Source organism: Fundulus heteroclitus, chromosome 1 (genome assembly GCF_011125445.2).
Source record: "Fundulus heteroclitus isolate FHET01 chromosome 1, MU-UCD_Fhet_4.1, whole genome shotgun sequence".
NCBI lineage: Eukaryota > Metazoa > Chordata > Actinopteri > Cyprinodontiformes > Fundulidae > Fundulus > Fundulus heteroclitus.
Window position 1 is genome coordinate 40,594,962 of NC_046361.1, and position 13,897 is coordinate 40,608,858.

General features: G+C 44.0%; 1 protein-coding gene across 1 annotated transcript in view; it reads left to right on the top strand.

Annotated features, from left to right (window-relative positions):
* Positions 1-13,897, top strand: part of LOC105918714 (IQ motif and SEC7 domain-containing protein 2) — a 180,864-nt gene that overhangs the window by 154,309 nt on the left and 12,658 nt on the right. Inside the window, exons 9-14 of the mRNA XM_036142964.1 lie at positions 301-459; positions 3,594-3,716; positions 3,799-3,965; positions 5,336-5,601; positions 6,905-7,004; positions 13,288-13,449. Coding sequence (XP_035998857.1) covers positions 301-459; positions 3,594-3,716; positions 3,799-3,965; positions 5,336-5,601; positions 6,905-7,004; positions 13,288-13,449 — 977 coding nt within the window. The remainder of the gene's footprint in view (positions 1-300; positions 460-3,593; positions 3,717-3,798; positions 3,966-5,335; positions 5,602-6,904; positions 7,005-13,287; positions 13,450-13,897) is intronic.

Consider the following 13,897-nt stretch of genomic DNA (forward strand, 5'->3'; position numbering starts at 1 on the left):
AAAACCTTAGGCTGAGGCTGCGCTTTAAAGCCGCTGCGTGGCAGAAATGTTCCCGCTCTGAATAGTGCAGGTAGACCAGGATTTAGAGCGCAGATTTCAGTCTGTAACTGTTTCACTACATTCTGTAGCAGCGGTACATGCGTGCCGTGTTAGAGCCTCGGCGCTCATGTGACAAACCTTTTAGCAGCTCGTCTCACCTGGTGATGGGATTGTGCGTGCATAACTGAAACACAACGCAGACATAGTGAGACGGGTGTATGGGAGGAAAAAGGTAAAGCCCCTGTCTCCGCCGGTCCGCAGGAAGCCGGAGAAGGGGATCCAGTACCTGATCGAGAAGGGCTTCGTGTCGGACACGCCGGTGGGCATCGCCAGGTTCATCCTGGAGCGGAAAGGGCTGAGCAGGCAGATGATCGGGGAGTTCCTGGGCAGCCGGCAGCAGTTCAACAAGGACGTCCTGGAGTGAGTGTCATGTTCCATTACCGCTTTGGGTATTATTTCTGCAAAGTGTTTAATTTATCCTGTAAAATATGATGGCGGACAGGTAACACACCTGTACCTTGAGACCAGGGTGTGTTCATGACTCCATTTTAAGTTTTTCTACAACTATAAAAAAAATACAAGAAATCTCATTTGAGCTGTTTCTATGCTTTAACAGCAAACGTTGCTATACTTCCTTTACATAAATATCAATTTACAAACCTTTTAAATTAATATTTTTTTACCTGCTGTATTCAGCCAGGAAATAGGATTCATAAATCACAACACAGACATTTAATGATAGATACGTCTGGACTGCAGAAAAGCAGCTAAACTCTAATGTCCTTACTGTTAAATATTTCAGCTGTGAATGGAGGCTGGTTTTAGCAAACAGCGCTCTGTAGCGCCACCTGGAGGTCAAAGTATTAACAGGTTGTGTCCTGGATGTTTGGGGTCTGCAGAGATGTTAGCGGACCTTTTGCTGATCGTGTACCAGAACAGGTCCTGGATGGAGGGAAGCTCCGCCCTGATGGTCCCCTCTGCAGACCTGATTGTTGTTGTTTGGACCGTTTTTTTAACAATGTGCTTTTAGCAGATGACTCTGTGTTATTATTGTGCTTCTAGATTTACCTGCTGCCTTTGACACAGTTGACCATAAAAGTTTGATTTCTCGTTTGGAGCAGTGTGTGGGTGTCAGGTTACCTGACTCCGCCAGATAGATTTGCTTCGCATATCCATCTGGAAACCTTCCGTTGAAGTAATTTTGGGAAGGGGCGAAAATACTGGTTAGCTGATTGGCCTATGTTGGTGATAGACGGGCCAAATAAACCAATCAGAAAACACAACCACAAGCCAAGCTACTCTTGCTGCTGCAGGTAAAGGCTCGTTAGCTCAGCAAAGAAATACTCTGTAATTCCGATAAAACTTGCTCGATAGCCGTGCTAACGCTAGTTTCATCGGCTGAAGCCGCCATGTCTTTAGACTGAACTGTCGCTTCTCGTTGCGCCACACCTCAACCCGCCTCAAAGCCAACGCTGATTGGACGTTCGTTTGGTGAACGGCTCCAAATTTTCTTTAACGGAGGGTAGCCAGACTGATCTGCGAGTGAAACCTTGAAAGCTCGCGAGATCAGGATGGTCTCACGAGGCTAGGTGTCAGGGCCTCTGCAGTGCAGTGGTTCAGGTCCTGTTTAACAGAGTGAACTCTCTTAGTTGGGTGACTTTGTGTCCTCTGCTGCTCCTCTCTAGGGTGGGGTCCCACAGGGGTCAGTGTTAGGCCCCTTGCTTTTTTCTTTCTAGTTTTCTTTCTAGCTGCTTCCCCTTGGTTCCATCCTCAGGAAACATGGGGATTTCTTTCGCTGTTATGCAGATGACTCCCAGGTTTATCTCCCTCCTAAAAAAGCCAAGGGCTGCTCATTACATTCATTGTTCAAATGTCTCAGTGATATAAAGTTCTGGATGGCCTCAAACTTTTTACATTTGAATGAGAAGAAAGCAGAGGTGATGGTTCTTGGCGGCACATCTGACTTCTCCAACACAGATCTCGGTTCTCTGGCATAAAATGTTAGGCCAGTTATTACAAATCTGGGATTTAAGGTGGTTGCTGATCTTAAACTTGAAAGATTAGGGCGGTTGTTGAATCAAGCTTTTTTCATTTGAGGCAGCTAGCTAAAGTGAAGCCATTTATATCAGGGCAGCTTTTTGAAACAGTGATTCATGCAGTTGTTACATCTAGGCTGGATTATCGTAACTCGCTCTATCTTGGGGTTAGTGATGCATCCATCACGCGCCTGCAGGTTGTGCAAAATGCTGCAGCACGACTTTTAACTGCAACAAAAAGGTCTGAGCACATTACTCCCTTCATTGGTTGCCTGTATGTTTTAGGTCCGTTTTAAAGTTCTCTTATCTGCTTTTAAATTTCTTAATGGCTCCCCCTACATTTCTGAGCTGCTTCACTCCCATACAGCTGCCGCTCCCTCAGGTCTGCCAACCAGCAGCTCCTTACTGTCCCCAAATCAAAGCGGAGACTAAGAGGAGATCGTTCCTCAGCTGCAGCGGCTCCACAGTGCAGGAATAATCTGCCTTTGGATGTCAGGCAGGCCTCCTCTCTGTCAGGGTTTAAGACTCTTCTTATAAAACATTGCACATCCTGAGAGGTCAACTCTATTTTTTATTACTTTTTAATTATTTTTCTAATTACTTTAGATTAATTTTAACTGTTTTAACTGTTTTTATTTAAATTTTTGTGCTAGTCTGTGTTTTACCTGTCTATTTTAATTTTACTGTTGCATGTGCAGCACTTTGACGGCCTTTGTTACCATAAAATGCTTTATGAACAGAGGCGGTGGGTATGGTCCTGTTTTACGGATGAGCCGGACCCCACAGTGATGGAGGAACACAGGAATGAACGATGGTGGTGGTGGAGAAGGACTTCTGTTTGGTGGAGGCTTAGATTCTGGCCTCTGGTGCAGAAGGTCCCATTAACTCATCAAGATCAGGTCCAAGAAGTTCTCAGAAAACACAATAAAATATGAAGAAGAAGACAATACACCCTGTTTGTAAAAAGGAGCGCTACCGAAGGTCATTCATCCTGCTGCCATCAGACTTTACAATGCTGCATTATAACTGCAATATATGTGTAATAACTAATGTGCAATCACTATTTAATAACCTGTGCAATCCTGTTAAATAACAGACTTCAGCGGTTATAGTTATCTCACTACCTCACTGTTGTTCTTTACCTGGTACCACTTTAATGCACAACGTCAAATCCATATGTACATAAGTCACCTTAAATGTACATAAGTAATCTTAAATCTCTGCTTTATTTCTTTTTTTTCTCGGTCCACAGTATATATGTGGACCCACTGTATATTCCTCATGCACCTTTTCCTCCTTTTGGCTCCTTCTTTTGATTATTGAGTCGATGTGACGCGTGAATTTCTCCACAGTGAGATCAATAAAGTCTATCTTGTCTTATCTTAACTTACAAAGAGCGAACCAGAGGGCACGCCCACAGTCTCGCAGAGGAAAACGATGATTTGGTTTTCCTTTAATTTACAGCATAAAAGTGTCTGTTCCTGCGTTTCATGACGAGTTCTGCGGCTCTCTGTGCAGCTGTGTCCTGGACGAGATGGACTTCTCTGGGATGGACCTGGACGAAGCGCTGAGGAAGTTCCAGGCTCAGATCAAAGTCCAGGGGGAAGCTCAGCGGGTGGAGCGGCTGGTGGAGGCCTTCAGGTATCAGACTGTTCTGTGAGGTGGAGCTGATCAGATCATCCGTTTCCTTCAGTTCTGTGTTTCTCTCTCTGTGGGCCTGCAGTCAAAGGTACTGCGTCTGCAACCCGGTGCTGATCCGGCAGTTCCAGAACCCGGACACTATCTTCATCCTGGCCTTCGCCATCATCCTCCTCAACACAGACATGTACAGCCCCAACGTCAAGCCCGAAAGGAAGATGAAGCTGGAGGACTTCATCAAGAACCTGAGGGGTGAGTGGGTCAGCGCCATCCTGCTCCTGAAGCATGGCAGCTGGCTGGAAGGGAGCAGGAGGCTGCAGGCTGGTGTCAGCGCTCATAACCATCAGATCAGAGCAGAGAGGAGGAATCACAGCCACATCCAGGCATGAAGGAGGGCAGAGGCACGTTGTGGTGGACCTCCAAGGCCGTTCTCTGCTGTCCGTCTGTCCCAGTGCATCAGATCAGGGAGCAGGTTCATGTGGAAGCAGCAGAGCAGCTGCAGCCTTCAGAGGCGGCGAGAACCCAGCAGAACCGCTGGATTCTGGAGGAGGAGGAGGAGGAGGAGGAGGAGGAGAGAGGGAGGAGGGAGGAGGTAGGGGGGCGGGTTCAAGTTTTGCGAGCTTATTGTCTTGGTGCAGGCCTTTGGCCAGGTTATCTTCGCATGAGAGGAGGGGGAGGAGAGGAGCAGGAGGAGGAGGAGGAGGAGGTCCGCCTCTGCAGCCTGGTTCACAGACACTGAGGAGCTTCTCTGCATGACTCAGCTGCCCTACCCTTCATCCTTCCATCCCACCTCCACAGGGAAGCTCTAGCTGGCTACCTTCCTCATCCATCCTTCCTTCGCACATCCATCACCTTCCTCCACCACGTTCATCCATACCATCCTTCCCTATTTTCCTTCCGTAAATCCATCCATCATGCCAAATCCATATACCTCCTTCCTTTCTCCTTCATCCATATTCCCTTCCTTCCTTCTTCCTTCCTTCCTTCCTTCCTTCCTTCCTTCCTTCCTTCCTTCCTTCCTTCCTTCCTTCCTTCCTTCCTTCCATCCATCATTACTTCCTTCCCACCTTCATCCATCCTTATTTTCCTTCCTTCCTTCCATTCACCCTTTTTTTCCATCCGCCCATCCTTCCTTCCTTTTTTTCTTCCATACATCATTTCTCCCTTCCTTCCTTCCTCCCACCCTACCTTCCTTCCTTCCTTCCTTCTTCCATCTATTTATCCTTCATTCCTTGCTTCTTTCCATCCTTCATTCCTTCCTTTTTTCTTCCTTCCTTCCATCCTTCCTTCCTTGCTCCCTTCCTGTCTGACAACTTTAGAAGTTAATATTCTTCCTTCTAATCCTGAACTTTAAAATAAGGAAATTTGCTACATAAATATGTTTTTATTAATGGTTAAACTGTAACTGCTGTAAATCCTGATGATGCCGTAGGAAAGCAACCTTACCTGAGATCAACTAAGCCAGAAAGGAACAGCAACATTATGACGTTTTACTGGAACAACTTATTTTAAAAGCTTAAATTAAGCCGAGACAAAATATTCTGCATTGAAAACAGTTCATCCATGTTTGAGTTTTCATTTTTCACGCCTCGGCGCATCTCTAACGGGCGGCTGTCCTCCAGGTGTGGATAACGGTCAGGATATCCCCAGAGACCTGCTGGTGGCCATCTACGGACGCATCCAGAAGTGGGAGCTGAGGACCAACGACGACCACGTGTCTCAGGTCCAGGCAGTGGAGAGGATGGTTGTCGGCAAGAAACCGGTTCTGTCGCTGCCTCATCGCAGGCTGGTCTGCTGCTGCCAGCTCTTCGAGGTTCCTGATCCAAACCGAGCTCAGAGGAGCGGCGTCCATCAGAGAGAAGTCTTCCTCTTCAACGACCTGCTCATGGTAGGCAGCGTGTCGCGTCAGGCCGAGGATTTTCACGCATCTTAAAATCACCCACACTGCAAAAACCAAATGAGAAATAAGTTAAAACTAATTTAATGAGTTTATCTGTCCTTGATTTGAGCAGGTAAATAAGATGATCTGCCAATTGAATAAGATTTTTTTCCATAATTAGACATCCTGCACTGGAATGGAGATGAGTTGTTCCTATTTCAAGTGCAGAAATCTTATTCCATTGGCAGATAATTTTATTTACCTGCTCAAATCAGGGACAAATACACACATTTTAAGAAAGTTTTACTTATTTTAGTTCCGTTTTTGCAGTGCAGTTTCTGCTATTAAACTCTCTGTCAGCTGCTTCTGGCTAACAGATGAAATAAAGACTTTTTCTACTTTCCTGGCCTTTAATCGGATTTATTCAACTGAAGGTGTTCTTGGACACCTGCTGGACCTGATATAAAGTCCCCGACATTTGGTCGTTAGCATCATTAAGCCAACACAAGAGATCTCAGACAGGTTCTGACGGGTCAAAGGATCTTATTGTCCAGAACTTTCAGTCGGGAGACGTGGTTCTGGACTCTGGAGGACGGCTGAAGGGAGTAGACCTGAGCAGCTCCAGGGCTTTGCTTGGTGCATAAGCAGCTCAGCGCATGACGAGGTGAAGCATGGCGGTGGCAGCATCATGCTCTGGAGTTACTCGTCTTATTTCATGAAGTGCTTTAAATTATAGGTTTTAGTGTCTTTTGAAAAACTTGTAGATCATCTAAACCGGGATCTAGGCTAACAAAAGAGTAATCTCACCAAGGGGGGAACCAAAGAGTCCAGACGGCCTAGTCCAAGTCCAGAGTTCAGTCTGACAGGAAAGCTGTGGGGTCACCTGCCCAGGTACGCTCAGAGGAGGATGAGACTCCTGCTGAATCTGAATTAGAAATACTTTAATAATTCCAGAGGGAAATTCTTTAAATTATTTCTGACTGAGAAGGAAAACATTTCTGCCTCCAGGTTGTTGCTCCTTGTTTTCACCTCTCATGTTTTTCTCATAACAGATTTGTTTGTTGTTTTACTGATAAAAATCACATTAAAGAAGAAGCTGACATTTTAGCAGAGGTGTGAACAGTTTTTATATCCTCTGGATTTTTATTCCCTCTGGAGCATTTCTCCAAGGAAACGAAGAGCAGACACAAATAAAAGCAGTTTCCATACTTTGTTTTCCTCCTTCTCACCTCTCTTTCTTGTCTTTTTCTGCCCTTGTCCTCTTCCTCCTCTTCCCCCTCCTCCTCCTCCTCTTCCTCCTCCTCCTCCTCAGGTAACTAAGATCTTCCAGAAGAAGAAGACGTCGGTGACGTACAGTTTCAGGCAGTCGTTTCCTCTGCTCGACATGCAGGTGCACACCTTCCAGAACACCTGTAGGTACCGCTCTCCTCTCTCCGTCTGCTCCCTCCATCCCTCTCTGCTGCTTTCAGGTTCAGTCTTCAGGTTCAGTCTTCAGGTTCAGTATTCAGGTTCCCGGGTTCCTTCTCCTTCGCGCTCGCTCAGGCCTCTGTTCTTACCTCTCAGGGAAACAATCTGAGCTCATAACAACGCGTCTGCTGGTTCTGTAAATAGCATCATGAATATTCTCCATATTGACCAACAATATTCCACATAATCCTTTGGAAATTTGCTCCCTGGTTTTGAAAAAAAAGATCAAGTGAAACTTGCAGGCATCTGCTTTCAGGTTTCTGTGTGTTAACCCTGAGACACAGCCGTAATGTTTCGGCCGTTAGTGTTTAGCTTCTGGAACGGTGACTCCAGAGTTCCTTCAGGAGGACCTAACCTGGACTCTGAGCAGCCTGGGATGATGAAACATCCTTTGGTGGTGATGAAGCTGCAACTCTGTCCTGTTTGGAATAACGCGTCACAGACTGGAAGATTTCTGTTGGCTTAGTTTCCTGTAAAACATGCAGTAATGTAAAGTTTCTGTTACATTTTAGCCACAAACTGCAGCGTTTTACTCGTATGCTATGTGACACAACGGGGTGTTTAACAGTGAAGAGGGAGAAAAATGCTGTTTTCCCATTATTTTGTATTTTTTTCAGTCACAGCTGTTATTGTATGTCTTTGCCAGCTTTGCACGTTATTGGCAGTGGAACCAGATCAGGGTCTGAAGACTTGTCATAGTTCCACAATCGGGCTTCAGTTTGACTTTGACTAGGCCACTCTGTGAATCTGCTTTGACCTAAATCCCATCCTCTGGCTGTATGTGGTGATGGAAGGTGAACCTCCACCCCAGTCTCTGGTCTCCTGCAGCCTCTTGCAGGTTTTTTTTCCAGGATTGTCCTGGGTTTGCCTCATCTTCTCATCAACTCTGACCAGCTGCCCTAGTATGAGCAGGAGACCTTTTCCAGATGTTTGCTGTGTCCCCTACAAAATACTGTGGATCTCCAGGTGGACGTCCATGTCCTGGTAGGTCTGCAGGTGGTCCGTCCTCTCTCCAGGTTCAGATGATGATCAGAGCTCTGGGAGGTTCTGTAGAACCTGTTCCTGGTGTAAACTGGACCAGAACTTCCTCCCTGACCCGTCTGCTGGGTTCCTTGGTCTCCATGATGCTGGATGTTCTGCAGCATCACCCAGATTTTTACTGAGATTAAATTCCACTCAACAGTTCTGAGTTGCGTTGGATTTTTTAGGGGTTTGAGAGTAAAGTACCCTTCAGATTTTTATCACTGCTTCGTCTTGGTGCGTTGCACAGCATGAGATCCCAACAGAGCAATGAAATAATGTGTAAAAGTGCAACATATTAGAGAAGATTGAGGCTTGGTTCCTCAGAGCAACATGTTTTAGCTGGTTTGTGGATAAAAGCTGGAGCGTCGGAGTGTTTGACTGTTAATGTGAGGCTCCAGATGTAATGGACCATTAAACTTTTCCAAAGACACTCAGGGGAGCAAGATCACAGGGTTTACTAAATGTATGTCTTTTAAGACATGACTCATGCTTAGTGACGCAGTCAGAAAGAAGTGTTAGGTGTTGTTTCCAGCTCTGCGGAGGTGATTTACGTCTCCATAAATCTGCCTCAGCACCTGCTTCAGCTCCACAGACCTTCTCACACTTAATGTGCCTCAGTTTGATCCCCGTCTACCTGCAATCTACACACAGCAGCTTAGAATGAAGCCAGATATTCCTACAGAGAATCAAACTCTTTCATCTTCATCTTTTTAAGTTGCTGCAGTTAAGACCTCAGTGTGATCGAAGGTTTTTGCTTGGCTGCTATTAAAAAGTAAATTCAGTTTAAAGAATAAAATCACAAACAAAGACGTGAAGCAGAGCTGCAGATCAGACGGTGACCACAAAGATCTGAGGAGTTGTTTTGAGGCACATGGTGACATAAAGCTGCAGTGTTCTGTATGAAAACATCTTCTCTCATCAACCAGGAAGTGATGTGCCGCACCTTTAGGACACTTCCTGTTGGATGCGTCGTTGCTTTCTGTTTCAGTTCTTCTCTCTGATCAGAAATAGTTTGGTTTGAGGTCTTTGCAGCAGATTTTTAGGAATGTTTCCAAACCTGTAATTATTTTATTAACTTTGTTCAAAAGTATCAGGGCTGGACATTTATAGTGTGGTCGGTGGACATGTCTTTACCGCAATGCGTTTTACTCTGATCTGATCAGAATCAGCTTTATTTAGTCCTTTATGTGATCAGCAACACAAACCATGAAAAAAATATGAAAATCATAATTTTCCTTCTCTTTCATAAATAAAATCTTGATAGTTCAGCATTTCTTCGTGTCAATCTATCTTTAGAGCTCGCTGTAAGCAGGGGGCCGAATGCTTTAATGGCTGAGCGAGGCTGCTGTGCACGTTGCTTTAGTTGGATCAGGAGTGGGATCCTGAGAGCCAAACGACTTACACTTCGGACTCCCTGCAGAGTCTGGAGGACCGAGCTTCTTAATCTCCGTACCGTTATTTTCTAACCAGCAGGAAAACAAATGAGCTATGAGCCCGATCAGATGGATGCTGCCGGTTCTCAGGTGAGGAGATGCCCAACACCTCTAGAAATGTCATTTAGGGGCTTCATTTTACTGCAGCTGGACTTAACTGACAACAGAGAGCTAATTAAAGCTGTCTAAGAGAAAACAAAGAAGACGTTCTTGTGTTTTTCCTCCTAGCGGACAGAAACTCACTTTAACTGGCTTTTACCAACAGTTAAAGACCAGTTTCTTTAACTGTCCGTTCTTTAAAGTCCGTTTCTTTGGTTCATACAAGATCAGAACCGTTGAGCTGCACAGCATGTGGTCTGACGGCGGCGGCAGGGGCGACTGATGTCACGTTCGTGGGTCCGTAGGAAACCGCAGCGTCCTCTCTGTCTGCTCGGCCGCTTGGATGCTGTTGTTGTTGTTGACAGTTCTGGTTCAGCAGCAGGACCCAAACGGGACTTGGCAGCCTGGTGATGACTGTGACCGGGACAGATTGTCGCACATGATTCATCTGTGTGTGTGTGTGTGTGTGTGTGTGTGTGTGTGTGTGTGTGTGTGTGTGTGTGTGTGTGTGTGTGTGTGTGTGTGTGTGTGTGTAGGAGGATGTGAGACAGAGTTCAAGGAGGTCAAAGTCAGCCTTCATCTCCTCGTCTTCATGACGACTCTGATTAAAAATTACTTTAAGTTTGTTAAAATTTAATTTTTAAACATTGTTTTCTTTTACCTGCTGAAACTTAAACCTCTCCAGCAATGGAAAAAAAACTCTTAAGCATTGATGCACCAAACTTTATATAAAGAAGGATTATATTGGATCTTTGACTTTAGGATTTGGAGTAATTATTTTTTTATCTCCCTTACTTGACTATGTTGGGGAAAATACACTGCAAAAAGGGAACTCAAAGTATGTAAATTGTTCTTGAAATTTGTGTATTTTTTCTTGATTTGAGCAGTTAAATAAGACAATTTGCCAATAGAATAAGATTTTTGCAGTTAAAATAAGAACAATTCATCTCCATCATCTTATTTCAAGTGCAGGATGTCTAATTATCTTATTTTAGGGGTAAAAATACTCATTCCACTGGCAAAATATACTGATTTCAAGAAAATTGTACTTATTTTGAGTTCCCTTTTTGCAGTGTAAGATTTCATGCCGTTTTAGGCTACATCTCATCTCCTATATGCATACACTACATCAGGGGTATCCAAACTTTTTTTTATTAGAGTACATTTTTGAGTTAGTAACAACACAAATATGCATCTTTTGATAATAATTTTTATTCTTTTTATCAATTTTGTGGTAGACAGGACCACAGATACCCAGCGACTGGGTTCCACCCTAAACTTCCATTTAATTGACTTATTAAAGTTGGCTGAATGTAGCAAACATTTTTAAAGGAAGATAAACCCAAATCTGCTCCTATTGCTGAGAATAGACAAGAAAAGAAGTTTGGACACCACTTCACTACATCCTTCACTTCCTGTTCTGGTTAAAACATCCAGCTGTGAAATAGGATCCGCATTTGAAAAGCCAAACATCCTTATGTGTAGATGCAGCAGGATGTGACATTATTTCACCCATTTACAGTTAATATGTAAAAAGTAAAACTTATTTAACGTCGGCAGACTTCATGCATCAGGACATAACGAAGCTGATCTGGTCTTTCCCTGTTTTTAGAAGGATTTAAATCCTTGACCAGGTTTGCAGAAAGTAGTCCAGAAACAGCAATAGGCAATTCATGTGTGGTAAGCTGAAGCTCTAACTGAATTCATCGCCATGACGGTCAGTCGTTTTCACAGGTCAGTGATATTGTTAACTTATGTTTGATCTATAAGTACCTGTTTATTAAGTTCTTGGAATCAGCAAGTATCTAGACTGAAGTACTCGTACTTGGTCTGAAATAAACTGGTATGGGGACACCCCTAACTTAGTGGCTGATATTTAACAGATTAATGATGGTGGTGGTACCTGTTACCTTGGGAGCCACTGCTGGAGCGCCACACCTAAGAGAAAGAGTCCACACTGCATCAGTTCTCCTTCAAAAACAGAATCCGCTTTGGTCTCCTTTCTGTCTCCAGAGATCTTCCTCTTCTTCTCATAAACATGAACACGCTTTGCTTCTTCTGACTCTCAGCCATGTTCAAAGTCAACGGTGAAAGCAGCGGAACTACAATGAACGGCTAACACCGAAGCTAACACTAAAGCTAACCACCAAGCTAACTGCTAAGCTAACCACCAAGCTAACCGCTAAGCTAACCGGATACATAAACACTGGAAGTGCGCAGCCAGCATTAGGAAACTAACAGGGAACGAGCACACACACTGGTGTTATGTGAACGTCTCAGAATGATGGAATGTGGGACAACCAATTGATAAGGAGATAACCCCAGACCATGAGGGACAGAGAGGGGGGGCAGGACCGAAACTCTGACCAATCACTGCAAAGGGCGGGGATTGGTCAGAGATTTTACAGACCTGCAGCTCCCACAGAGATCGATTTTTTTTTAACCTCCTTTCTGTGAATACATAACGTTTTTACTACTGTCAGTCGGGAAGGACCTTTTCACCCAGTACAACAAAAGTGTTTCTGAACAGGATTACCAACTGTAGCTTTATATTTCCTACAGATTTTGTTTGGAGGTTAGTTTGTGTTTCTAGCTGAGTTGAAGTCTGGTTTGTTGTTCTCTGTTTTCAGCCCTACTTATATTTTTAAAAATATTTTTTAACATTTTTGTATACAAATGAAAAACTCTTTTTGAAATCTTCCAGTGTCTCTCTGGCTGGTTGTACATTTCTAAAAGATTTTTTGGATGGACCCTATAGGTTATTAAAAATAATATATAAAATGTTTATCTCAATAGTATGAATTTGAAATCAGATTCTAAATAAATAAAGCAAGCGCTCGGTAAATGTTTGAATTTTATTAGAAAGCAGCTGACCTGTTCTGTTGTGAGGCAGACTAACAGACTCTGGCAGATCTGTGTTCGATGTCTGGAAAATCATCAGAGTCTTAACTCTATGAGAGAAGCGTCAGGAGTGACAGTCAAACTAACCAATCAGATTAGCTCTTTTTCCACCTGCTGTAGGGACCACTAAACGGAGCTCAGCCAGCATGGTTTTATGATGAAACAAGCAGAGATTACTGAGAAGCTGCCATAGCTGTAAACCTTTTTAATACTGAATTCATATATTTCCTCCAAAGGCTTCATTTTTCACTGTACCTGGTGTCTAGGCACCCTGTGGGGTTTCCCTGGAGTTGAGTAGGATTTCAAAGGCTATCAGTTTGCTTTCCTGACTTCTACAGAGTCCAAATGGCTCAGCATGAACATGATTCAGTCACTTTTACCGCAAACACTTTTGTTTTTATGTGTAATTTCTCTCTGGAGGGGACATCAGTCACTTTAGTCCCACTCATGAAATAACACACTGGTCAGAAGTGATGACTGTAATATAAGTGAAAACTCCCTCTTTTAGGGACCTGCAGGAAGCCGTTGAAGTTTCCCCCCCAGCAGTCATGAATTGGCTCTTTCTGCTTTCCTTTAACCCAGCGACGGCGCTCTGAAGACTGCTGCTGAATTTCACACCTTTAAAACCACCACACACAGTCAATGTGTTGGATATTAAATCAACCATGTGCGCTTTATATTGCCTCATAACAAATTTGGTTCACTTTTAGCAGCTCGTGAAAAAGAATTTGATTTTATGTTACATCGTTTGTTGCATGTTTTTCCTGCATAGACTACCCTCATGGTATCCGGCTGACGTCGGCAAACCCCGGAGGAGAGAGGAAGGTGTTGATCATCTTCACGGCTCCGAGCCAGCAGGACCGAGCGCGCTTCACCTCGGACCTGCGGGAGAGCATCGCAGAGGTCCAGGAGATGGAGAAGTACAGGGTGGAGTGTAAGTGTTTGCTCCACAGCGATGGTGGAGGTCTGATGAGGTTGTCTCAGAGCTGCTGGATTCCTGAAAGCTAAACACTGAAAGTGCTGATTTACTGAGGAAAATGTGTGTAATTAGGACATATATTGCTCTAAATATTAGCAGATTAAGAGGGTCCGTCCCACCTGCAACTATCGTAGTTTTCTCTTCCTGCTGGCTTTAGCTGAAATGTGAGTTAACTGGAAATGGTGCAGAAGGAGTTTACCACTTAAGATGAGTTTTGCAGAATTATAGCAAACCAGATAGATCCATAGGTAGAAGAACTGGTCACAGCTATGGAAGCTAATTTTCTTTAGCTTAGAAGTTTTAGAGTTCTTTTAAAGGGACAAATAATGCTTTAAAATTCTTCCTTTCACGATTAAATCATTCAGTTGTGGTCTATATAAAGTGAAACTGCAATGTTTTGGTC